We start from the raw sequence: 25,934 nt of genomic DNA, 5'->3' as shown, positions 1-25,934 counted from the left end.
ATCTGCACATTCTGCAGTGCAGTCTCAGAGAGTCTCAAAGAGCTCTCAGCCACCGATCAAGAACAAGACACCAAAATAGGTTCAATCAAGGGGGAGATTTGAAACCAACACTCAAGAACACACAAATGCAATCTCTTATTAAGATCCAACTAAAGACATGATCAGACACAGAGAAAGCACAAAGAGCTTGCTACAATGCAATATCTAGAAAATAGATTCAATGAAATGTAAATTTTCCCCAAATCAATACTCTATCATATAGTAATTAAACTACTACAAATCTTGAATCCTTTTCCCTCAAATAATCTTTTCAAGCCACTAAAACAATCTTTTTGAAAGAAAAATGTAGAGAGCTGGCAAACAAAACCGACCTGGAAATAGATGAAACAATTTGAAATTTGAAAGTGCAATCCAAAATCTAGCAAAGAACCTTCAACAATCGAATCCAAAGCCAAATATAAAGTCTCCAAAATCCAAATATTCAAACCCTCAAAAATATTCCAATCCCCGTGGATGCACAAGAAGCCAGATATATACAAAAATAAAACACGAAAACTATATTGCAAGGCGATCAATGAAAATATTCTAAAAACTATATTATTTACCTAAATCCTATAGTTTCAAGTTATATATTATTTCCTCAATATAATTTACCTACCGATTAAAATTCCACCAATCATATGCAAGGGTAGGTAAGTATAAATACAATTACAAATACCGACAATATAAACTTGTAAAAACACATTAATGATGCTACATTATTCAATATAATCAATTAATAAATTAAAAGGATAAAGCCTTAGAAATAGGAACTCCAATTAAAAATATAAAATCAAATCACAAATAATAATAAACAAATTAATAAGGTCAATAAATCAAAAATCAATAATGATTAATAATTAAATAAAGCTCAACAAAAAAATAAATAAATAATAAATATATTGCTCATCAATAAATCAAAATAATAAATAATACCAAATAATTGATAATCCTCAAATAAATAAATTAATATTCATCACCAATAAATAATAAATCAATAATAGATTAACCATGAAATAATAATTAATCAGATCATTAAAATAATTAAATCTTATCAATCATCAATTAAAAAAAAAAAAACCACCGATAAATAGATAATTGATGATTAAAAATAGACCATGATAAATCAACAAGACAATTAAACAAATCCTAATTGGATAGATACAATCTCACAATTAAATCATGACCCAAAGTAGTCAAATAAATATCTACAATCCAACAATTAAATAATTACACATTAATTGCATAAACATAGACTCTAATCCACTTACTCCAATGGAACATACTCAATACATAACCCTAACCACAACTTGCACCATGGTGCAACTGACAAGGTACACATCTTAGACCTAGAGTATGTGAGGGAATCTATCTCATGTATGACAACTTTCCATTGGGATAAAGACACACTCAGACTTGTGAAGCCAGGTGGAGTCGATGTTTGGCACCTGCAATCCTACATAAAAAACCAATGCAACATATATGATACATATTCATAAACAGACAAGTGATAGAGAATCGCGATGACATATCTTGCTCGCAATGAGTGATATGACATTGTCTCTATTCGCGAAGACAGTCACATAATATAATATCAAAGCATCACATAGAATCATCATCATGAAATAGGGTTAGTATCATCATAAGTCACATAGTCCATGTAAACAACGATCATATGTAGTCATATAAATCCATCCATCAAGGTGATACTATGTATCAACATCCATAAGATCCATCAAATATCATATGTCATATAATAAGTCTCACATCATCAATCATAAAAGTCTCCAATCATAAAGAGTCATAATAGATAACATAAATCAACATAAAGTCCTAGTATTAATGATACCATCTAATATAGCAGAAGAGTCATAAATAACCATATAGGTAAGCATCATATGTCTAAATAAGTCTATCAGGATGCAAATCAAAATGCAATTCTCGGAGGGGCAGTACATGAATGGGGTTTGAACATAATAGGAGTTTCAACATTATTTCTCTATCAATAAAATCTAAATTAAGTACCATATTTAATTTGCATTATTTCAATTAAAATCCAATTCATTTATCTAAGATTATTGTTTATTATGTGATTAAATTTAAATTAGTCTTCAATTTTTTTTATAACCATATTTTCCCATCTTTAAAAAATAATAAAACTTATGAAATAAAGAAGCATATTACTCATTATTTGAAATCACTCTTCTAAAACATAATTTTTATCTTGCATGATATTAAAAATATAAATATTTCTAAAATTTTATGACAATAATATATTTCATACATAAATTGATAATAAATCTATATATATCCATTAACATACATATTAAAAACAATTTAAAAAATATTATTATAAAACATATAGATGATATAGATGAAGTAGGTAATTACATGTATATAGTTTAACACCCCAAACAAAATTTATGACAAAAAATTCCTACGATTAAAAATACAAAACCTAGTTTACTCAAGAGCAAAAGGTAAAAATATGCACGATAATATATATAAACTTGAACAGAGAGGAATAACAGATGGAAACTTCAGGCTCATACAAACTCCAGGCTACGTGAGTAGACACGTTTTATTCTTATTCTTATAATAGTAATCGAAAGTTTTAATATGTTTCAGAGAAGTAAAATCCATATTTTACTCTATAAGACACTTCTCACTATTTATGTCGGAAGTCAAGATAAACAAATGCAAAGACAATCTGTGTTTTTGATAGTACATTTAGATTTGCGCATAAAGACTATATTACTTTCTGTTTCACTCACAGAAATGGACAATAATATCGATTCCTAGGAGGAAAGCTTCTATTTCTATTGCTTTGAGACATCATTTGAGCCCTCGTTAGTTCCTCTGAAAATTTTATTGCTTTTTCCGCTGTTTCCTGAGCTTCTCTTCGTGCTTGCTTCTCACAAGCCAGTTCCTCCTGAAGGAGTTTTACTGATGATTTCATCTTCTCTTCTACCTAGTAACATAATATAACGTAAAAATGGTGAGGCAAAATTGCAATGACTTAACTAGCAAGTCTGAATATCATCTAAATACTGAAGCCATGAATGCCCCACTAAAGCGTTAGAAAGTAATTAATACTAACACATTTTGATTTGCTGCTCTAATAGGTGTAATAAATCTAATAAATCGTACTTGTTCTTTTGTACACATTTATGGATTTATTGATCACTCCCATTTACCTTCTCATCTTAGGCTAGAAAAACTCAAGAATTTCATGTTATGTGGTAGTATTTATAGACAATAAAACATTTATTTTTAAGTATGAGTAAGAAATATTTTAAAATCATATTTCATTGTAAAAAATTAGAAAACAAGAGAAAACATGTTTAAACTTAATGTAATAAAAATTGTAAAACATTTTTGACATACTAAATTCACAAATGTTGTCCAACTAATGGGGCATTGGGATTCACATTTCTTTGAAAAAATAATTTTGTAAACGACACAAGGTTTTGTGTAGAACGATTTGATTGATGGAGATAGATCAAACCCCTTAAGGTTAAACCAATCTCTCAATAGTCTCTTCTACACATATCAAAATGATGATACAAAAAAACAATTTACCATCATTTTTTAGGATATCAAATGAAGTCATTCAAAAATTTCATATTCTAAGTATGTAGGTCAATTATAAAAGAATGATCTATATTAGAATTTCTAAGAAAATAATAAATATTATAAAATCTCAAACAATTCACTGGAACAGATGTCCTTGTTTTAATAAAAAATAATGGTTGAATTTTATTAAATATTATAAGAAAAATGTGTTTATGGAATAATATAGACCTATAATTTTAGTTAGTGATAACTAGAAATTAAATAATAAATTAGTAAAAAATATCTAGGCACTAGATAATAATTTAATGATCGAATTTTAATAAAAAATTTTAAAAAAATTGTAGGGAACGTTATGCATTATTGAATAATATCTTTCATTAATAAATAATATAAAAATCTAAAAAACATTTATAGAAATAATTATTTTATTTTTGTTTTCTCTATAGTTGATAGAAATTAAAGGTGTCTAGTGAGGCCAAAAAGTGGGATGGACTATCGTGGGATTAATCATTAAGGCCCTATCCTTCTATTTTAATATTTTATATGCATATTTGAATGGTTGACCCAAAAAAATCATCTCATTATGATGAAATGATAATATGTCCAAGGTAGTTGTTATATGAATTGCCTTACATGTATCAAAAGAGGAAAATGACATTTTGTTAGACAAGGTGAGTAGAAGAATATAATCCCTTTATGGATTGTGATGAATCTAATGTAAGTTGACTTGTCCATTACTATGAACATGTCTTAGATATGTGAAATTATCTTGTACTAAATAATAGATACAACACAAGTTGTAAGGCATCCCGTCTAATACAAACCATAATATAAGGGAGAAATATTATATGTTCCAAAAAAGTAACACAAACTTTGATCAAAGAGCCATGTAAATTTTTTGTTACTTTGATCATTTATATTTAATTAGCCTAGGCTAGTTTTGCTCAATTTATCCTATTAATTTAGTTCTCATTAGGTAAATTGAGATAGACTCTGAACCATTAACTTGTTAGCCAGTTACGTAGAAATGAGAGATCTCACAAGTAGTGAGACTACCAAAACCAAAATGGACCAAATGCATTTTAACAAAATCTAATGACTAGACCAACGAACTAGTGGGAGTCAAGGGTCCCAACCTTGAACTTAATCCTACATTTTTGTATCCAGTGATTTTTTTATAGGGACTCCAAAACCTCTTACCAATAGAATCACCTATAAATAATATATTGTTAGATAAGAAATGGGACAAAAAAGAGCACAAAAACAACAAAGAAGAATACAAAATTTTGTTTGAGAGTAGAAGAAAAAGGAAATAGATGCTATGATAGAAAAAGAGGAATAAATTTTTCATTCAAACCAAGAGGAGAAGGAGGATACATGATAATCTAAGATAGGAAACCCTCTCATGTTGTCCTTTAATAAAAAAAATAGATATGGCCAAACACCACCAAATCTGAGTAGAAACCCCTACAAAATTAGCAAATAAAGCCACCATAGTAGGATCATAATTAACTTAAAACCATAAGGAGTCCACATCCATTGGACTAAGCATAAAGAAAACCATTAGAAACACCATTTAACGGATAGGAGAAAATATGCATAAAGATGAACCTGAAACATAAAGAATTGGGAAGGCCATAGAAGCCTCAAACCAATGTAAAGGAAGGGACCTAGCCTCAACAAATAGAAAATTCCACCTCTAAAGGAAGCTTAGGAGGAAAAATGAGGAAAAAAGGAGTCAGATCCACCACTCTAGTAAGACATATTCCAACCATAATCAAACCCACCACCAAAAGCACCTGAAAAGGATTAGAAGGGACAAAGAAGCAACACAAAGCACCTAATGCATACCCAAGACTCCAACATCTCCTATAAGATAATTTCTATCTCTATCTTAGTCTTTTTGAGGTGTATATGAATTCCATATCTATCCTAGATATCCTTGAGGCTTTATGATGCCATTATGGTTAAGTGAATAAAAAATATTCTAGTTGTTATTGACCCATTAGCATGTCTACTTTGGATTTATCTAGTATCCTTCCTGAGATTTTTATCCAAATTTTGTTACATTGAAGCTGCAAGATGTTGAAAATTAATATATAATAACGAAAGAAACATTGTAACTTGAAATTTCCCTTGTCAATAAGGATTAGGAATTGTAATAAGTTTTGTTTTCTATTGTTATTAACAAAGAAGATTCCACTCATAGTAAGAACAAGTTTCTTCTCTTTAGTGTGCTACCACTAAAGTTGCTAATGTTATCTACAAGCAGGATATGATAGTCTTCACATCATTCAAAGTTGTTATTTTGGAGTGCTTTCAATGTAAAATATCATTGAGATGAAGGTTTAATACCCTTTATTGTGCTAAGGACACAATACTATTGTTGTATATCCAAACAAAAAGAATGCTTCATTGTACATACTAGTATTAGTATGCATTGTTATTTTTCTATTATCTCCATTAACATTGTGGTTTAAACAAAGATGATTTTAGTATATAAATATGAGTCAGATTTGAAATCAAACATATATAATTTTTTCCTTAACCATATATTTTCCTATGCTTCTAAAAATTTGTGGTATCATGATAAATAAAAAATACACATCTTTATGTAATAACCATTTGAGAAGAGGTAGTATGCCTTAGAATGCCACATAATAATCATATAATAATTATATATGATATAAATTATCTACACATTGATAAATATCTTATTATATTGTTTAGGTATAACAGTATTAATAATAAATGATACATGAGTAAAGAAGTGAATTTTTGATGGAGAGAATTTAGGTTTTTTTGTGCGTCATGCTGGAGAATAGGTTGTGGGGTGATGAAGCGGTGATGAACCCGCTTCCACTGAAGGATCCATTTGGCTGTAATTCTTATCATGTGCCTCAATGGGTATTTCGAGGTGAGAAGTGGGTGGATATGGCAGTCAGACATGTGGTTTCTTCTGTGGTTTCCTCTGGCCTTCCTCGTTCTGATGCTTCTGATGGTATTGATGGTTTGTCTTGGGGTAAACATTTCAGGCAAGAATGTTGCGATTTCCCTTCCTCTGCTTATTTTTGGGGGTTTTTTCATCAGCGCAGGGAGCGGGGCCAATAAATGGGCTCCAAGGCTCTGGGTGTTCAGCTAGTAGGCAAATGGATTGCAAATGCTAGGGCTTCCCAACCTGAAACTAAGGCACAATAGGAAATGGTGAATAAGGTAAAATTGGGTGTTCCATCGCCAAAACCAACTTTGGGGGAATCTTCTCACCCTCTGCCGAACCCTGAACTATCGTTGCAACCACGCTCTGTTTGAATTCTGAAACCCTTGATTGACGCCTCTGATATTGTTTTGGGAAAGAAGGCTTGCGATCTTTAGGATTTGGTAGTTATTATTCAGGTTTGGGGTGATTCCATTCCTCTTTCAAAGCTCCAATGTAAGATTCATGCACACTAGTATGGTACCCTGTACTTTCAATTTTTATTCGCAAATTCTTTTATTGTTGTGTTTGACTCTGCTGAAGCTAGGGATAAGGCTTTGAGTGTTCCATTTTTTTGGCTTTAAAAAAACTTGATTTTTGTGGAAACTTGAAAACCTTTTTTTGAACCCTTTGAGGTTTCTTCTAAATAGGTCCCTTCCTGGTTTAAACTCCCTATGTTGCCTTCCGAATTTGTTGAATCTAATATTTTAAAAAGGATATGGGACTCTTTTGGCAAATTTTTGTTGTCACATTCATTTTTTGAGGGTTTTTTTATGGTCAAAATTTGTTTCTTACTTGTTGTGAATGTTTCTCCTCCTAGAACTTGTAATATTTGGTCCTCGTCTAGTATTTGGCGTCAAGGTCTTATTAGGGACTTGGTGGAGTTTGGTCACACTTCTATTGTTATAAATTCACCTTTGTTTTTTGATATGAAGAAGATTAAATTTGTTTCAAGAGCCATTGATTCCTCAATTGATAAAAACATTGAATTTTTCTCTTGGAATAAGGTTCAAGAAGGGGCTAAAGAGTCTCATATTGCTTCTATTATTCCTCCTTTGGATAAAAATGTCTCATCTGGGTTTATTTCAAATTTACCTAATTGCTCTGTTCCTTCTCCTATTGAGGGCTTTGATAAGGTTTTTGGTGTAGATGTGGGTACTATCAATTGTTTGTTGAATGCTGGTAATTTTTCTTTGCATTCTAGGGGTTTGGAGAAAGATAAGAGGGTTGCGAAGGATACTCCTTTGTCTAGTAAGAAGATTGGTGAGCACCCCCTAGAGGTTGATAATTATATTATTGTTCTAGATGACCATCTTATTTCTCAGGTGCAAGATATTGTTAACAATAGTAATATTGCTCTAAACTCTATTTTAGTTGATAGAGTAATTACTTTGGTTTCAACTGACTTAGGCAAATTAGAGAATGACTTAGCAACTTTCCCTACAAATAACTCTTTTGAACATCTTAATTCAAAGAGGGCACTGGTTTCATCGGTTCTTGAGGTTCCTTTGGATTCCATTGAACTTGGCGATTTGGATCAAGGTAAGGATAAGGAATTCATTGATACTGCACCTCTTGGGTTCAATGGTTTACCCTTGATTTAGTCCCCCCTTTCTCCTTCTTCTCCTTTTACTACTCCTGGTAAGAGGGACCAGAAGCCTAAGCATGTTAAGACTCAGCTGGAAATTGATGCGAGCATTCAATAAACCCTACTTTCTTCTTTGGAGTCTTCCAAAAAGAAGTGGTCAAAAAATCCTTTTAACCCACCGGTTACAAGAGCCTTGGCCTCTAAAAGGAGTCTTCATAAGGTGTTGATTGAGGGAAAGGTCATTCAGGATTCTTTTTATGAAAAGAGGGGAGCTAAAGCCTCCCCTCTAGGTTAATGAAAATTATGTCTTGGAATGTTAGGGGCTTAAATGCCCCTAACAAAAGACACTTGATTAAGTCTCAATTGGACTTAATGAAGTGCGATATTGTGATGGTGCAAGAAACTAAGTTAAATTTATCATCTACAAATTCTTGGAAATATTGTGCTTCATCCTCGTTAGGGGCTTCAGGTGGACTTGCTTTCCTTTGGAAAGATTCTAGTGTGGAGTTCTCTTTGGTTGCCTCCTAATCCAATTAGATACTTGGACTTGTTAAGAGTAGGGTATCAAATTTTAAATTTTGGCTTTTATATGTATATGGCCTTGTTGGGGTATTGGAAAAAAGGAGAATCTGGGAGAACTTATCTTTTGTGGCTTCTCCTTTGCTGGATGCCTTCTTGATTTTTTGGGGTGATTTTAATGATATTTCTTGTCTAGATGAGAAGGCTGGGGGGATCATTCCTAATAAGCATATTATTTCAGATTTTTGTCACTTTATTAGTAACTTGAACTTGGTAGATTGTAAACCTCTCAATGGTCCTTTCACATTGACCAACATGCAGAGAGATTTCTGTCAAATTGCTGAAAGACTGGATCGGTTTTTGGTATTTGAAAATTGGTTTAATTCTAGTTAGGATTTTGTTTCCTCAGTTCTCCTCTTCACCGGGTCGGATCATTTTCCTATAATGTTTTCTCTTCTTGAGGATAGGGCTCCTAGGAAACTTCCTTTCAAGTTTGAACCAATGTTGTTTAGGGATCAATTTTTTTGCCTTTGTTAAAACAATGCTGGTTGTTTGCTCCACATATTTCTGGATCAAGGATATATCATATTGTTAAGAAATTGGCTTATTTAAAAAATAAGATTAGAATTTGGAATTCTTTACACTTTAAGAATATTTTTTGGTGAAAAGGATAGGATTTAGGAAGAAATAGAGCAGGTTAATAAGAGTATTCTTAGTTCAAGTATGTCCTCTGTGACCTATGATAGGATTAAATTCTTGAACTTTTAATTGGGTGAGGTCTTAGTGAGGGAAGAATCTTATTGGAGGCAGAAGTATAGGGATTTTTGGTTATCAGAGGGTGATAGAAACACCAAATTCTTGCATTCTTCTACTAAGCTTAAAGGGCAACGCAATAGAATCTTGTGTATTATTGATTCTAATGGGAGGAGTTTGCTAGATGAGGATGATATTGCCTCTAAAGTTGTTAGGTATTTTAAATCTTTGCTTTCAGCTAAGCCTGTATCCTTAGACAATGCTTTTCTTAATTTGGTCCCCCCTCTAGTGAGTCAGGAGGATAATAAGATGCTTATGGCTCGCTTCTCTTTGGAGGAGCTACAAGGGTTAGTCTTTTCCATGCACCTGGAAAAGGCTCCGGGTCTAGATGGTTTTACGGCTTTATTCTTTTAGAAGTGTTGGGATTTTGTGGGGAAGGATGGCCTGCTAGCCTTGGAAGAGTCTTGGAGGAATAGAATGATTTTGAAAGAACTTAATGCTAACCTAATTGCTATTATTTTGAAAGTGGATAATCCTAGCTCCTTTGCTGATTTTCATCCTATTGCCCTTTGTACTACTTTATATAAGATTTTTACGAAGGCAATTTCAGTTACGCTAGCTAGGCTCCTTCCCAGGATAGTTTCCATGGAGCAAGGTGGCTTTGTGCCTGGTAGGGAAACCTCAGAAGGTGAGATTGTAGCTCATGATATTGTGCACTCCATTTCGTGTCAAAATACTCCAACTATGATTCTTAAACTAGACATGCTTAAAGCTTATGATCGTGTTAACTAGTAGTCCCTTGTTGCTATCCTCAATCGCCTCGAGTTTACGCATTGCTGGATTAAATGGGTGTTTTATTGCATATTGTATGCTCATTTCTCGGTATTGATTAATGGCTCTCCTTCAGGGTTTTATTCTTCCTCTCGAGGGGTTAGGCAAGGAGATCCTCTTTCTCCATTTCTGTTTATACTTTTGGTAGAGGAATTAAGTAGGGCCATTTCTAATGCTACAACATCTAGCCTGTGGTCAGGCATCAAAATTGATGGGTATCCTTCTTCACAATCCCACTTCCTTTTTGTGGATGATACCCTTTTGTTTGGTGTTACCTCTTTGAAAGAAGCTAGAATTATAAAGAAATTTATTTCTGAATACTCTTCTTTTTCTAGTTAGAAAGTTAATGAGTTGAAGTCTAAGGTTTTCTTTTTGAATGTCTCCCCCTTGGTTAGGAATAGAGTGACTCAATTTTGGGGTTTCCAAGTGAGGTCCTTTCCTTGTAAGTATTTAGGCATTCATTTTTTCATTGTCTTGGATAAGGTCTCCTTTTGGGATAAAGTGGTTCATACGAATTCATCCATAATTTCTTACTCGAATCATAAGTCACTCATGTTGGCTGGCAATATTCTTTTAATTAAATCGGTTCTTAATACCATCCCTACATATTTGATGTCTATTTTGAAGGCTCCCCCAAAATTTGTTTAGGATCTTAAGGTATCCTTAAGGTCCTTTCTTTGGAATGATAACAGTGGGGGCAAGAAGAAGTTTTCTCTTCTAGCATGGGATAAAGTTTTTCATCCTAAAGATCTTGGAGGAGTGGATATCCATGATTTAGTAGCTCTGAATAAATCTTTGGGAGATAAACTGGTGTGGAAACTGTATGCGGACCCTTTGAGTAAATGGGATTCCATTATGGTTTCTAAGTATTTAAGGGGAGCCCCTAGAGAATGGATAATTACGGTGGCATCTCTTCCAAAGGGTTCTACATTTTGGAACTTTCTAGTTTCTTGCAGATCGGTTATTTTTCCGCACCTTTCTTGAGTTGTCCATAATGGGAAAAAGGCTCGGTTTGGGGATGAAGTTTGGAACGGGCATCCTGTATTTTCATGCATTCAAGACTGGTCCCCTTTGTCTGATATCCTATCAGATCTTTGGGGATTTTTTGTTGCAGATTATGTTGATATTGATTTTGCAAGTTCCTATTTATAGCTAGATGGAAGGATATCCCTCCTCTGCCCATTGATAATGATCTCAAAGTTTCTTTTGAGGCAGAGCTCCAGAAAAAATCCCCTATGTTTCAAGATAAAGAGGATAATTTGGTTTGGACTAAGAGTGCCTTAGGCTCTTATTCTATAAAGGAGGGGTATAATTATTTGTCTCAGACTTCCTCATCCTTCTCTTCTTGGCCTGCTAAGCATTTTTGGTACTTGTCTTGCCTTCCTAAAGCAGGGTCTTTTTCTTGGTTGGTAGTTCAGGATAGAGTTCTCACTAGGATGAGATTGGATAAGCTTAGGATTATTGTGGTTTTCCCTTGTGTTTTTTGTGGACATTGTATGGAAACCATGGATGATATTTTTCTTCTTTGTCCTTTTGCTCTGGATTGTTGGTATTGGTTGTTTGGAATGCTTGGCTGGTCTTCTGCTGTTAGCCCTAATTTATGGTCACATTTCATGGCTTGGCCCTTGTTGTACTCATCCTCTTTTTATTCATCTCTCTAGATTGTGGCACCTTCTATTGTGGTTTGGAGCATCTGGCTGGAAAGGAATGCCAGGATTTTTAAACATAAATTAGCCTCACTTGAAGAAGTTCTTGACAAGATCCGATCCTCCATTTCTAAGGTGGTGCTTTCTTACACCTATACAAATTTGGATCATCTTAGGTTTTTTCCTCACTAGGATAACTGGGTAACCTAGAAGTGGTGCTCATTTAGTGTGATGCCTTCTCATGGGGCTTTAATAGTTGGATTATCTCCTCTTATCAAATGTAAGATGGCCAAATGGAGACCTCCCCCCAATTCTCCTTCAAATTAAACTTTGATGGAGCTTCTAAGGGTAATCCAAGGAAATCTAGAATTAGAGTAGTGATTTTTTATCATACTTCTAAGATTATTAAACCTATGGGAAAATATGTTGGTGTGAGTTCTAATAATGTAGCAGAATTTCAGGTGTTATCTTTTAGTCTTGATCTTGCCATCTCTTTGAATATTAAAGACATTGTCATTGAAGGGGACTCAATGTTGGTTTTTGAGGTAGTCTCTGCTAAGAAATGTATCTCTTGGCATCTACACTACTTGTTAGAGCGTATTCTTGTGTAGTTGAGTGTTTTTCTACCTTCACTATATCCCATTGTTATAGGGAGATTAATGTTATTGCAGATTTTTTGGTCAATAGGGTTGTTGCTGAGGGTGCTGAGTTCTTAGAGGTTCTCCCTTCGAATAGTCCAGCCTCTTGCATTAGGTGTCTTTCTTAAAGAGATTTGGGTTTTTCTTTGTAGCCTTCCTCATATTCCTTGCTGGATGTCATTTTTGTTTCGCATATGTCAGCAGGGAGGGTTTTGCCTTGCCTTATGACAACATCTTTGTTGTTGATATATTTGGTAAGAATCTCCTCATGGAGCCTGGAGGATGTGGTGGTTGCACTTTCTTGATTTATATCTTTCAGATTTTGGCCTTTTCTTACAGAGAGTCGGACCTTGCGTTTTAGTCTTCTTCATACTCCTTGTTGGGTGTGGTTTTTCTTTCACATATGTCAGTAGGGTGGGTGTTGTCTTGCCTTATGGCAACATCCTTGTTGTTGATATATTCGGTAAGTTTCTCCTCATGGAGCATGGAGGATGAAGAGGCTACTCTTGCTTGATCTGTATCTTTCCTTTTTTTGCATTGGCATTGTGATTTGGATAAATTTGGCCCTGTGTTGGGTTTATGCGATTTTGGTGGCTGTATGGAAATATTAGCTCGAACCATTCTTTTGATTGGCATTATTAATTTATGCTCTTTTTTTGGGATGTCTATGGTTTTGTCTGGGTACAAATTGATTATTTCAAATTTTTAGGTTGGTGGGAGGTTTGGGAGCATATTGTTATTACGACTCTTTTTACAGTTTGGTAATGTGAACTAGTAATCATGTCTCTGAGTTGGATGGTTTTTGTATAATTTCTCGGCTTCTCTTTGGTCACTTTCACGTTATGTGTTGATGTGTTGGCAATTTTTGTTTGGTGCTCTGGTAATGAGTGGGGGACGAGCTTTTGATTTATGATTTCGCCTCATCATTGGTTGATTGTCATCCTTTGATCTTTTGTTGTTCTCTGCTCATTATGGTTGCTCACTCCTCTTGTGAGTTGCGTGTTTACCATGATTTGGAGTGGGTTATCATTCTTTTGATGAGTCTTCATGGCTTGGGGTTGGTTGTTTCCATTTCTTTTGTATATATCTATGGATGGCCGATGTTCTTCTTGTATTCATTGTTTCTTTGGTATTGGTATTCCTTGAGAATGATGCTTTGTTTTATTTGGAGAGGATTTGTTAAAATTCGTGGTTGGTGGTTGTCCTTGATAAATTGGAAAATGCAGATAGACTGGTGTTTGAGATGGGCTCACATCCTTCTACTGCTTTTTTGGTTGTTGTTGTTGATTACTCTATGGCTTGGTCTTATTCTGGTTCCTCGAGGTCTTCAGCATCCTTCCCTTCTCCTTATCTGGATATTCTATGTTTGCTCACAATATTTGTTTTGGCAGGTTCACTTATCATAGACTCTCTTTTGGTTGTTGGTTTCATTCTAATGAAAGGGTTGGAGACTTGTGCTTCTTAGACAGGGTTGATCCAATTTTGATTTGTCTGGGATTGGTGCACTTTTGAGGGATGCTTCATTCTCATAGGTTCTCTTCTGTATGCCTCTTAAGGAAGCTTCCTTTATATCTAATGTAGCTGGTTATATAATTGGGAAGGTTTTCTTGGGGCCTCTGGGCTTTTTGTAAATGGGTAGATAGGCTTATGTTTTCTTGAGCATTACTGAAGGGTTTTCTTACTGGTTCTTTGCCTTCAGTGCTCTTTGAACCAGACACATGTAAAATTTTTTTTTTTATTAATATATTTCAGTGGTCTTATCAACTTTTATCAAAAAAAAAAAAATGGATACATATATACAGTACTATATAAATATAAAAAAAATATATGTACAACAGAGGAAATTTTATTTTATACTATAGATGTTTCTTAGGATTATATACCTATCTTGTGCATATGGACTAAAATTAAGTTATACAAATGTCAACGAATACTAGAAAACCAATAAATATCTCTCTCTATACCTACCTTAATGCTATTTAAAAATAAAACAAAAGGGAAACAAATTCGTATAAGTATATATATTGAGAAGAGATTATTTCACTAGGAGAACAAAATTTTATAGATCTTTCCTTTCTCCATTAAAGGAGGTGGAAGTCCATCGTCCATCTTTGTCAAGTAAAGACAGGAATAGTCTCTTCCATTAGCATCCAGGATGACTTCATTCTGCCAACAAACTATTTCCCTAAATACTCCTTGCTCCCAAGTTCCTACCACATCTGTTCTACGACCAACAAGCATCATATAAGAAACCAAATATAAGTGTGAAAGAATAAAATGAAAGGATGAAGACTATTTCGATAAGGGATGGTAGACAGGGAATTGTCTGCCACCTATACCCTTAAAAAATGGCTTATAGAGGTTTGGATGGTGGAGCAAGCTGTACCTAATATGTGTATAAGGTTCTATTTATTTGTGTTAATTGAAATTAAAAAATCAAGAAGTTAAAATAGAATGGTTAAACAATTATGACATTGTCTAGAACCTTATAATTGCATTAAAGGGGATACCCTAAGTGAAACTTATATAGATACCAGTTCTTTCTTCATCAAGCATCACCAAATTTAGTAATACTATTGTCTAAAATATTATTTCCCATGGCTCAGTTTTGGTTAATTGAATGTGCATTCATTAAGGAACTATTAGAGTATGTGAAATGGTAAAGTATGAACTGAGTTATTATCTACCAACAATTAATGTGTTATTAATTAATAAAACTTTGATTATGGAGAACATGTATGTAGGTCCTTAAAGTTTGTGAGACCTAGTGAGGGGAACTATATGTGAATTCAATCCATTTGGAATTGGATCTATAGGAAGTCCTTGGGTGAAGGATTCTCCTATGACCTCAAGTCCATATGTGGATGGTCAAAAGGGGGATAGCTCCAAATTTATGGGGTTGCTTCTAATTTGTTTGAATTTCTCTCTTTACCAGGTTTTAAATGAGGCCAAGATGGGTATTATATAGTGTAATATTGCAAAATAGGTTTCACTAGCTTAATGTATGCAAATTAGGACACTAGGCCTACTTTTGCTTTGATTACATTGGAAAGAAGATGATCCCCTAGGCTCAAAAGGATTCATTAAAAAATTGGAAGCAATGGTCCTTTGTTGTGGAGTTCAAATGTGACTATGCAAATGATAGCTAAAGAAAGATGAATAATTTACCCTTTTCTATGTGCATAAGATTGTAACAAAATGATAAGCCAATTCTAGAAAAAGTATGTGGAAGTAAAGGCTCTAACTAACCTATAGTGTAGAGATTTAGTTTCCCAACTTGATCTGCTCCTAGGGCTCAGCTGCTAAGCTCAACCTACTCTTGTCAATTTTGACTCCAACAAATTGTATATTGTAGATATTTGTGTGATGATTTTGCACCTCTTTCCATAGCTTTAACACCTATTCTTGCACACAAAAAAGAGAGGAAATTGTTGGGGAGAAAGGGGTTCTCTTAATCGAAACCCAAGTTTAGGTATTAACCTTGAAATTGAATCAAATTGGAATTGAAGTTCAAAGCATGCTATTGGACATGTAGCAGAGGATAGAACTTAATTTGAAATTCTCATACCTTCATAAAAAAATTTTGGTCAAAATTCTCATAAAGATTCTTGATCTTGACTTGTAGTTGACCTAGAAAGAGAAGATCATGGATGTTATCACAAATGCATAGATTTTTCACAAACTCATAGTATTCAATGCATTAATGCTCGATCTCTTGCTCTTGAAATGGAATGGAGAGAGAGATTCATCCTTTTAATTGACGAATTTTGAAAAGATTTCAAACTGAGAAATGATACCATGCTTAAAACCTCTCCCAAGCACTTCAAGAAACAAAACATAAAGCATACCAATACTACAAAACATTTCTTGCTAAATCAGGCTGACCGTTGTGTGATTTCAATTTGTGGCCTAACTAAGGGGAGAGGGGCAACCTAGTCACCATGATTCCTCCAAAGCAAGCCCAAATTATGACCCAAGGTCCTAAATAAGGAAAGGAAGCCAAAAAAATATATTGAATTAGGTTGGACCAAGCATATTAAGCACATAAGACTAGGAACGCTAAAATGGGGCCCGCATAAGCATGAATTTACACAAGGGTGCAACTTCGTGAGAGTATATTTAGCTCCCACTTTAGTGGGAGCATGAATCTGCATTCATACCTATGATAAAGGAGATTGAAACATAAGAAAATTTCATTAAGGTCAAAGAGACAAGGATCACCAAGTCTTTGAGTGAGAGAGAGAGAGAGAGATCAAACATGACTGTGCTAGCATAGTAAGGTTAAAAATTATGTTATGCTAGCCAATTCACCCTAAGGATAACCAAGGAAAGCATTCTATCCAAGAAAATTTTCCAAAGAAATGGCGAAAAGGATAACCAAGGAAAGCATTGTATCCAAGGATATATGCCAAACAAAGATTACAAAGAAAAAGTCATAGTTTGTTGAGTAACCTAAAAGAAATACCTATAAAAAATGATTTGTAGTGTGTGCATAAACTGTAACGAAGAGTGGAGTGTATGCCCCCATATTAAAGTGATTACATATACCTCACTTGGAGCAACTACTTTAAGGTAGAATGTATTCATCCAAAAGACAAGCATGTTTCCACTATGATATACCCCTAGAAAAGGACAAAATTAAGGGAAATAAAGCACATGACAAAAAGATCACAAAAGGGATCTACTCACTCAAAGGTCAATATATGCATGTGATAATCCATGTATATCAAGTATAAATTTGCATTGAGTTAACCTAATCCCCCAAAGGTAGTAGAACTATAAGCCCAACGGAAGAAGAGAACATAGGATCACAAACCAATGTCTATTTGGGTCAACATGGAAGAGATCAAAAAGAGATCTAAATGCCTTGCATCATCCCCAAGTAGACAACAAAAGTAACAAAGAGAACATGCATGAAAAATAAAAGAATTGAGATAAAAAAGAAGAATCTCACAATAGAGAACATAACATAGAAGCAAGGAGAACATCTAAAGGGAAGCACATTATGAACAAGAAAAAATACAAGAGAGGATCCATGGAACAAATGAAGCTAGTAGAGAAAATCATTGACCCCACAATCTTTCTTAAAATCATTTAGAGAATGTAGACAAGAGTAAAAGTAGCAATATCAAGTATGGTAGATGAAGATACTACTAGTTCTAAACATAGACCATGCTCTAATGATGTGTCACTTTGTTTGTCCTAGGAGCTAGGGTTAATGCTTTGGAAAATATCAAAGATAACTCATAATTTATTTTAATAGCCCTGTTCATATCATCAGGATCATTTGAATTTTTTATATCATTTGCATCAAAATTGTGAGTATTATAAACATTATTATCCATATAATCATCTAGATTAATCATAATACGATCCTTAATGCGAAAACAATAATTATCATGCTTAGAATATTTGATTTTCCTAATATTTTCCTCCTCCTTTAGGATACTTATGGTTTTGTCAAATGGGATCAAAGCATTGGTAGGTGTCTTAAGGGAGGAAATGGTATGGGAATCAAGTTCATAGGCCTTAACATAACATCTTTGGAATTGATCATGAGCATTATGTTTTTATTTGGTTCAGATTAAAATTTGAGAAGGTTTGGGATCAACCAACATCGATTGTTTTCTTCCCTTTTAGAAGGGGAAACAAAATGAATGTGACTAGGTGGAGGAATAGATGATGCTAGACCTTTGTATAAAATAGGAGGTGGAGATGAATCATAAATAAGAGGAGTGGAAGGTGTAGAGAGGAGTCCAAGTTTAGGATGAGGAGGTGGGACATTCATACGCTTGCTCAAATTGGAAATAGTTTAGGTATTTGAGGCCAAAAGGATTCAAACTCAAAGTTTTTATGACTCACTATAGACTTAAAGAGACTATGACTGATCATGATAATTTATCCATTATGAGGGAGCTTCAATCACTTATAAATAGGGGAAGCAATAGATTTCATGCAAGTAAGCTAAGGAAGTCCTAGTATTACTTGGAATTGGTCATAGGTTGGGATAATGACAAACTTAACATATCAACACTTTTTACCAACTTCAACAAGAAGGATAATCGAACCATGGGTAGGACAAGTAAAACAATTATAAGTCTTAATCATTACATCAGATTTGTCTTAAGAGGCTTGATGAATTTATCTTGTAAAGAGATGTTCTTTAGTTATAACATTCACCATACACATAGGCTCAACAAGAATACATGAGCTAATTTTCCTTTAATCTTTGCTAAAATGTAAAGGGGTCCATCATGTGCCTTAATAGTCTCCCTAGGATTGAAAGTAACACAAAGTTCAAACTTAGGTTTGGGTTTTAGTTTTGGTTTTTCAATAAGGTTAACAACATTGTTGGCCTCAATATAAGTATTATGAAGATTCATGGTAGTATGATTTCTAGGCACAAAAATATTGGTGGGAAAGGAAGGTAATAAGTTTCTAGGATCAATGCAGTTGGTCGAATGAGAAGGCAAAGGATTAGTATAGATTTTTAAATTTTGGTTAGGGCGCACAACTCATATGTTTCCTTAATAATTAACACCCACAACAAATATGTTATTAGAATCAATGAGGTCTTGGACAAGATGTTTCAACCTATAACATTTCTCAATATAATGGCTAGGTTGACAATTATATTGGCAAAAGGTTTTGGGATCATGGGAATCAAGAAATGGTTTGCAAGGGTCATGTGGCTTAAAGGGAGGAAGTTTCAAAACATTAGCATTTATCAATTGCAACATAACATTGTGCAAATATTTAGAAGAGATGTAAAAGTATGTGTTGATTTAGAAATAGATGACAAAGCAACTACACCTGGTGTTGTAGCTACCACTTGTGCATCAACATTGCTTGAGGAATTATTGATCTTAATTAATCTTTTGTTTGGTTTTTGAATCTTTGAGAAATATTATTGAGCATCATCATTCTTATCAATTGTAGCCACTGGAGAGGATGACTCAAATTGGCTCAGTTGAAACTGATAATTATGAAGCACTGCACACAATTGGGTGAAAGAGCTAAACATAGAAAATAATAACTTATCTCTAATGTCTTTTGTAAATTAGAAATAAAAATAATTTTAACATCCATATTAGGCATGAGATAAGATATTTGGGCATGCAAATGTTTAAATCTACTAATGAAATTAGTCACTTTTTAATTAATACCTTGTTTACAATGAATCAAATTAATCAAAGAAATTTGAGGACCAATACTATTTTGAAATTATTGAATGAAAACATTTGCCAACTTTTAAAACACAATCAATAGAATAAGGAGGCAAAGAACGAAACCATTGCACATTAGAGTAGAGATAAGGTCAAGATTCAAGCATTGGAGTTGACATTCATGTTCTATGTTATTAAAGACTTTGTGAAACCCTAATTCCATGTAGAGACAAATGAAACTTCACAATGAGGTATAGAATTTGTGTTTCAATCACTATTCAACATCTCCCTCAAAAGGAAATTATTTCCATTATTGCAATTCAATGATATTTCTTTCCTATTTCATGGATAATTCCAACCAAGGTTTGACTTAAGGAAAACCCCTTATTCCCAACCTATTTCCCTTCACTATTGTGTATAGGACTAGAAAAGGAATTGTGATCTTCATAACTAGCTTTATTCATTATGATGAATCAATCCCCCATTTGAGTACAAAAAGTGTAGAGGACCAGAGTAACTTCCATCTCGATCCCCCATTTGAGTAACAAAACATGAGCTCTTTCTAGGAACACATCTGAATACTCATACAATCCTCAAATCTAGGTTTGTGGCTCGATTTGACAACTATATAAATTACTATTGATATGTTTTTACATCAATTCCAACATATTTACCCTAATTTCAAAATTTTCATAATTTCACTTAAAAGAGGGTAGTCTAATCAAATCCTATAAATCCAATACAATTCTCAACCCTTATCCTTGTTGATTTGTGGCTAGATCCATTAAATTTACCTCCCTCCTTTAATGTAATGATCCCTAAGCAAAAATTAGTGGTTTTCATACCTCTAATGGAGGAAACCTTAATTTTTTACCATTACAATGTGATATATGCTGGAGCTAATCATGGTGTATATGTGATATGAATGAGCTAGTCATCTTGTGTACACATGATCTGATCTTAATTTTTTGAATAAGGGAAAACAGGTTTTGATGGGCCCCTGAAACCCATTACAACCAAAGAACATAAGATATACATTAAAGCACAACAAAACACAAAAGACAAAAACTAAGAAAAGGACAACTGATGAGCAAAAAAGCCACCAAACTAGAGACAACTAACAAAAATAAATAGGACTGATAGAGAAAGAGCCCAGGTTAGGTTAATCTATGAAGCATCTTAGCAGCTTTTAGCTCCAGTTGCTCCATATTATTAGCCGCCCACTTGATATCCTCAATTTCCTTTCTTTGGCTTTGCATCTTTCCGATGCTCACACACATTCTTATACCAAGCCCAATCTCCTTATCATTAGGGGTATCTTCCTTCAACTCAATGATGCCCACAGAAGCCTTATCTCTATGGTCATTCTCAAGCTTATTGAAAAGAGCCTTCATACTAGCTAAGGTGGCCCTAAGGATCTTATGACTTTGCTCACCAATCTTCTTGAGCGTGTTCTCAACTCCTTTGAGTCTTTTTTCAGTAGCCCCTACTCTATTCTCCAATGTAAGAAAGTTATTTCAGTTAGAATTAATGATCTCCTCTGCATTGCTAATAACTTTGGTCAGTTCACTGAGACATTCTGTGAGGGAATTAAATTTACCCAAACCTATAGCTTCTAAAGTCTCAATTTTTCCGGCTTCTTGGGCTTGCTTCGTTTTTATGCTAGTAATTTTCTTTTGCATCTAGTGGAGCACCTTGCTGGAGCAATCTATGCTATTATTAATGCAAAGGTTGATATCTAGGTGATGGTCTTCCTGGGTCTTGTCTCCAGCAAGCTCTAAATTTACCTCAAGACCCACCTCCCTGATATCAGATCTTTGAGCATCTTTCATGACCATGTCCTCCCCCAACATGCCCTTATCCTTAGAATCAGCCATGAGAGGTGATCAATTCTTGGTTCTCACATCCTTAAATTTAGGAGTTTTCCTTTTCTACTTATGGCTCGAGGGGATTTGGACCTCCTCACTTTCAGTATCCATGTCATTATCAGTCTCATTATCCTCCTCATACCAGCTATCCTCATCCTCCCCTCTCTGCTTCCTTTTGTCCAAACCTTTGTTCTATAGCTCATGCCTTGTTTTTCTCTTTTTCTTGCTTGACCGAACAATGTGGGGGTCATCCTTTACCTCAACTTTTGTGTCATAGCCATTTCCTTCCTCATCATCAAACTCATCGAAATACTCTTCTGACTCAGAAACCTCAACAATGTTTAGGTGGACGGTAGTGTTCTTGATGTGATTATACAAATCACCATTAGACCCTCATGCATTGTTGGATTGGTATTAGGGTTGGATATTGCATCCTTGATCCTAGTATTTAGGCCGCATAAAAGATAATATGGAATAGGAATTTTCTCTTTATACTGAAAGTGGTTGAGAATGATAAAATGATAGTTGTAAACCCTAGTAAATATACCATCTAAAGTGATAAATTCAATAATAGCAAGAAAAACCATTTGCCAAATTAACTTAATTACCTTGGTGAGTAGTAAGTATGGCTGCCCTTTACCAATTTGGCTTTCTTCTCCTCATCCTTCAGAAATTTCTTCACAACCATGTCTGAAATCTTCCTATCCCTATAGAACTTGATGTCGTACATTGGAAGACTCATAGCCTCAGCGATCATAGTTTCAGTCACCTTGACCTTCCTACTACCAATGGTCAATGTGCTTGTTTTCCAACCCTTCTTGAAAATTCTTGTAAGTTTGGGTCATTTCTCTTGCATTCTCTCCATGAAATCAGTCATCTTGGCAGCTTGAAGTACCACCCAAACCTAAGAATGGTTCTTCCATTATCAATAGTGGTAGCCTCTGTTCTCTTGCGATTTGCCCCCATATTATTATTGATGTCTATCAATTGTAAATTCTTGCAAATACCTTTCTTCACAATGAACTCTCTGTGAGAAACCACTAGAAGCCTATAGAAATTTCTAATACTTCTATTCGATAGGGGAGAAAACACCCATAAAGCATGTGAAGTGATCTTGCAATTATTACTGTACCTCCTTCTCTTCTACATACCAAACTGACTCTTGCTTTCTATGAGTGTTTCGAAATTATGAAAGGATATCACCCTTATGTAAATTTGTGTTTTTTTACATTACTTGATGATAATTAGATATTGGAATAAGTTTAACAAATAGTACAAATTTAAATAGAAATAAAATATATCATACAAGAAGAGAAAATGAACTCCCTCTAACGTTCAAGGGAAAATTACAAAGTCATTAATTTCTTTCGAGTGGATATGAAGGCAAGGTCATCAATAATGAACACTCCAGGCATAGGTGTAGGTTTGAGGGAGATGCAGACCTCAAGAGATTACCATCTTTGAGTGTAAGAATAAGTAATGGTCTATATTTGTCACCATTATAGTAATTAAAAAAATTACGAAGTTGACACTTCTATGCTAGATCAACAAGCATGATTGACTTATTTGGTACTTCCAAAATAACAACAAAATAATTTAGTAGTGACCAAGGGGCAGTTACTTTGAAAAGTAAACTTCAAAAGAATCTATTCTCCATACATTATTAACTAAAAAATGATTGTAATGCACTTATAAATATTTCATGAACACTTCTAAAAGATCAAGCCTCTCCAATGTATCCTCCATATTTTCAAGAACGAATCCACATATCTAATGCCATGCTTCACATATGCACTCTTGAGAAGAAGACTCAACACAATAATATCTCACTAACACAACCAACCTTTTCCAATGAATGCATGCTTGCCTCAATACAAACATGCACACACAAATACAGTAAAATATTAAGATTTGATATTATTAATATATTTTCCCAAAATTGATGATTCATTATCTCTCATAGAATAAGTACATTATCTAATTTACATACATCTTTATAGGTGGAGTCAAATAAAAGTGTAAAATGGATACACAAAGCTCCTATATGCAATACAACTAAATACTTAAATTTATTTGTACATTACTTAATGGCAAGTAGCTATTGGACTAAGTTGAACAAATAGTACAATTTTAAAGAGAGATCAAATATATCATACGAGAAGAGAAAATGAATTCCCTCTAATGTTTAAGGGAAAACTACAAAGTTAATAATTTCCTTTAAGTGGGTATGAAGGTAGGGTCATCAAGAATTAACATTTTGATGTATGATACAAACCCACAATTTCAGGTATGCCACCTAAATATAAGATGGATATTAACTTAGATAATGAAGGGTAAAGTTTGTGCATTTTATGAGAAACTAATATGGACCAAGACAAATGGGAAAATTTAATGAATTGAATATGTTGGAAAAAATATATATTCATTTGAGATTTGAAGCCACTGGGAGTATTTTTGTGTCATGAACAAATAATTGCCACATGGAATTTGATAATGTTATTTAGCCATTTAAGGTTACTATAAGTGAGTGATAACGATGATAAGCTAGGGTACTAAGTATTAGAGAATTTTTTTTAAAACATACTTAGAGTTGTGTACGAATTAGCAGTAGTTAGTCAATAATGGTTTAGAATGAATTAGTGTGTAAGGGTATGACCGAGGATTAGTAGGAAAATGTAAGACAATAGACAATGCGAAAGCAATATGAAAAATAATTGACCATTGTGAATATTTTTTCATATTGAGTAATGTTGGGTAGTAGCCAGTAAGATACTTAGGCATAGAAACTCAAAAGGTAGTGAGCTATTGGTGGTTAGTAATAAATATAAAGGTATAATTTGACATAACAAATAGAAAATTTGGCATGTGCATAAATATGGATTGGGCTAGAGAAAATATAAGGAAATATGTTATAGAGTGTACCCATATTTGTAAAACTTACATGAGCACCATGAAGATCAAAATAAATATGTTGTTTAAGAAAACATGAACAAATGATGGTGACAAAGAAACACAAAATTCCATAAGGACAAACCCTAACCTATGACAAGATCACACAATGAGAAATCCTTATGGGCCAAAACTAGGAAAACCATAATTGGCCCATTAGATTGACATGAAGGTAGACATTGAACTACTAAACACTATATAAAACCTACAATTTGGAAGACAACTATATTGTCATGTAACCAAAAAAATGTACAAGAAGTTTGTAACTCATATAACCATACACCCTATTACAAAAATTATAGATCAATTATTAAACTAGAGTAAGTTGAAAAGAAATAAATAATATAATTTTTTTTTAGTTGAAAATTATGAGTAGGTATGAACATAAAAAAAATATAAACATATGTATAATGGGATGTATATTTTAAACCTAACTATGAGAATATATGGAAAAATGTTAAAAGGGAATTAAATTTATTTAAAAGAAATAATCATCACAAACTTCAAGTTGATTTAGCCAATAAATATATCTAAATTACTCGCTAAATATTTTTAAGGATTGATGATCTAGGCTCATTAGTGTTGAAATTAATGGCCAAAGAAAAATGAAATAAGGGAAACTATGAGGCAAAGTATAATCATTTAGCTATTAGTCTAATAATATTGCATCATTTTTCTTCTGTAAGAGTCTCTTCATCACTATTAAATTCTTGTATAGGGAAAACTAAAGGGACATGCTTCTATTTAACTATTTATCCATAGGATACTAGAAATGGAAAATGTAACTTTTTTGGGGGGGTCTTTATATAAGTTCTTAGTAAAATTTTTAACATGATCGATGATGTTGGCACAACATGCCCTCTAGCCTAATGTGAAATGATTTTGATCTAGAGCTACGAATCAACAAAACCCTGTGATCACATTGGATCAGCAAAGGGATAAGCCCTTGATAACAATGGAGTAGGAGAGGTTTGAACTTTTGTACCCAGAACAACAATACCACCACTTAACCAACACACAATGGAAAGAACCTAGAACATATAGATTTAAGAAACACATAGAAACAATTAATTTTTTTCTATATATACTAAAGAGTGGGCCAACCAAAGTTATGATAACAATGTAACAAACAACATCATCTAATAGTTTATGATACCAAGCAACTTGAGCAACCATGAAAATATGATAAACCAATGAAATGGCATCATAATAATCCACATAAACTAAAAAAAAAAGCCACTATAAAAATATTTGCATTTGGACCTTTACTATTAAAGTGGATGCTTACATGTAATGATAGGGTCTAAACCATTTAGATTTGATGGCTAGGTAATGAATGTTGGGTAGAGATTCTCAATGTTTATCAATGTTATTTTGTTTCTTTGCT

At 33.6% G+C, this 25,934-nt stretch overlaps 1 protein-coding gene across 1 annotated transcript in view; it reads right to left on the bottom strand.

Annotated features, from left to right (window-relative positions):
• Nucleotides 1–2,585: 2,585 nt before the first annotated feature.
• LOC131068412 (immune-associated nucleotide-binding protein 1) overlaps nucleotides 2,586–25,934 on the bottom strand; it is a 131,212-nt gene continuing 107,863 nt past the window's right edge. The window contains exon 6 of the mRNA XM_058003601.2: nucleotides 2,586–3,010. Within this exon, the coding sequence (XP_057859584.1) occupies nucleotides 2,810–3,010 (201 nt within the window). The 3' untranslated portion in view covers nucleotides 2,586–2,809. The remainder of the gene's footprint in view (nucleotides 3,011–25,934) is intronic.

This window comes from Cryptomeria japonica, chromosome 3, assembly GCF_030272615.1.
Source record: "Cryptomeria japonica chromosome 3, Sugi_1.0, whole genome shotgun sequence".
NCBI classification, from domain to species: domain Eukaryota; kingdom Viridiplantae; phylum Streptophyta; class Pinopsida; order Cupressales; family Cupressaceae; genus Cryptomeria; species Cryptomeria japonica.
Note: the sequence above shows the minus strand (reverse complement) of the source record. Positions and strands in the feature narration are given on the sequence as shown.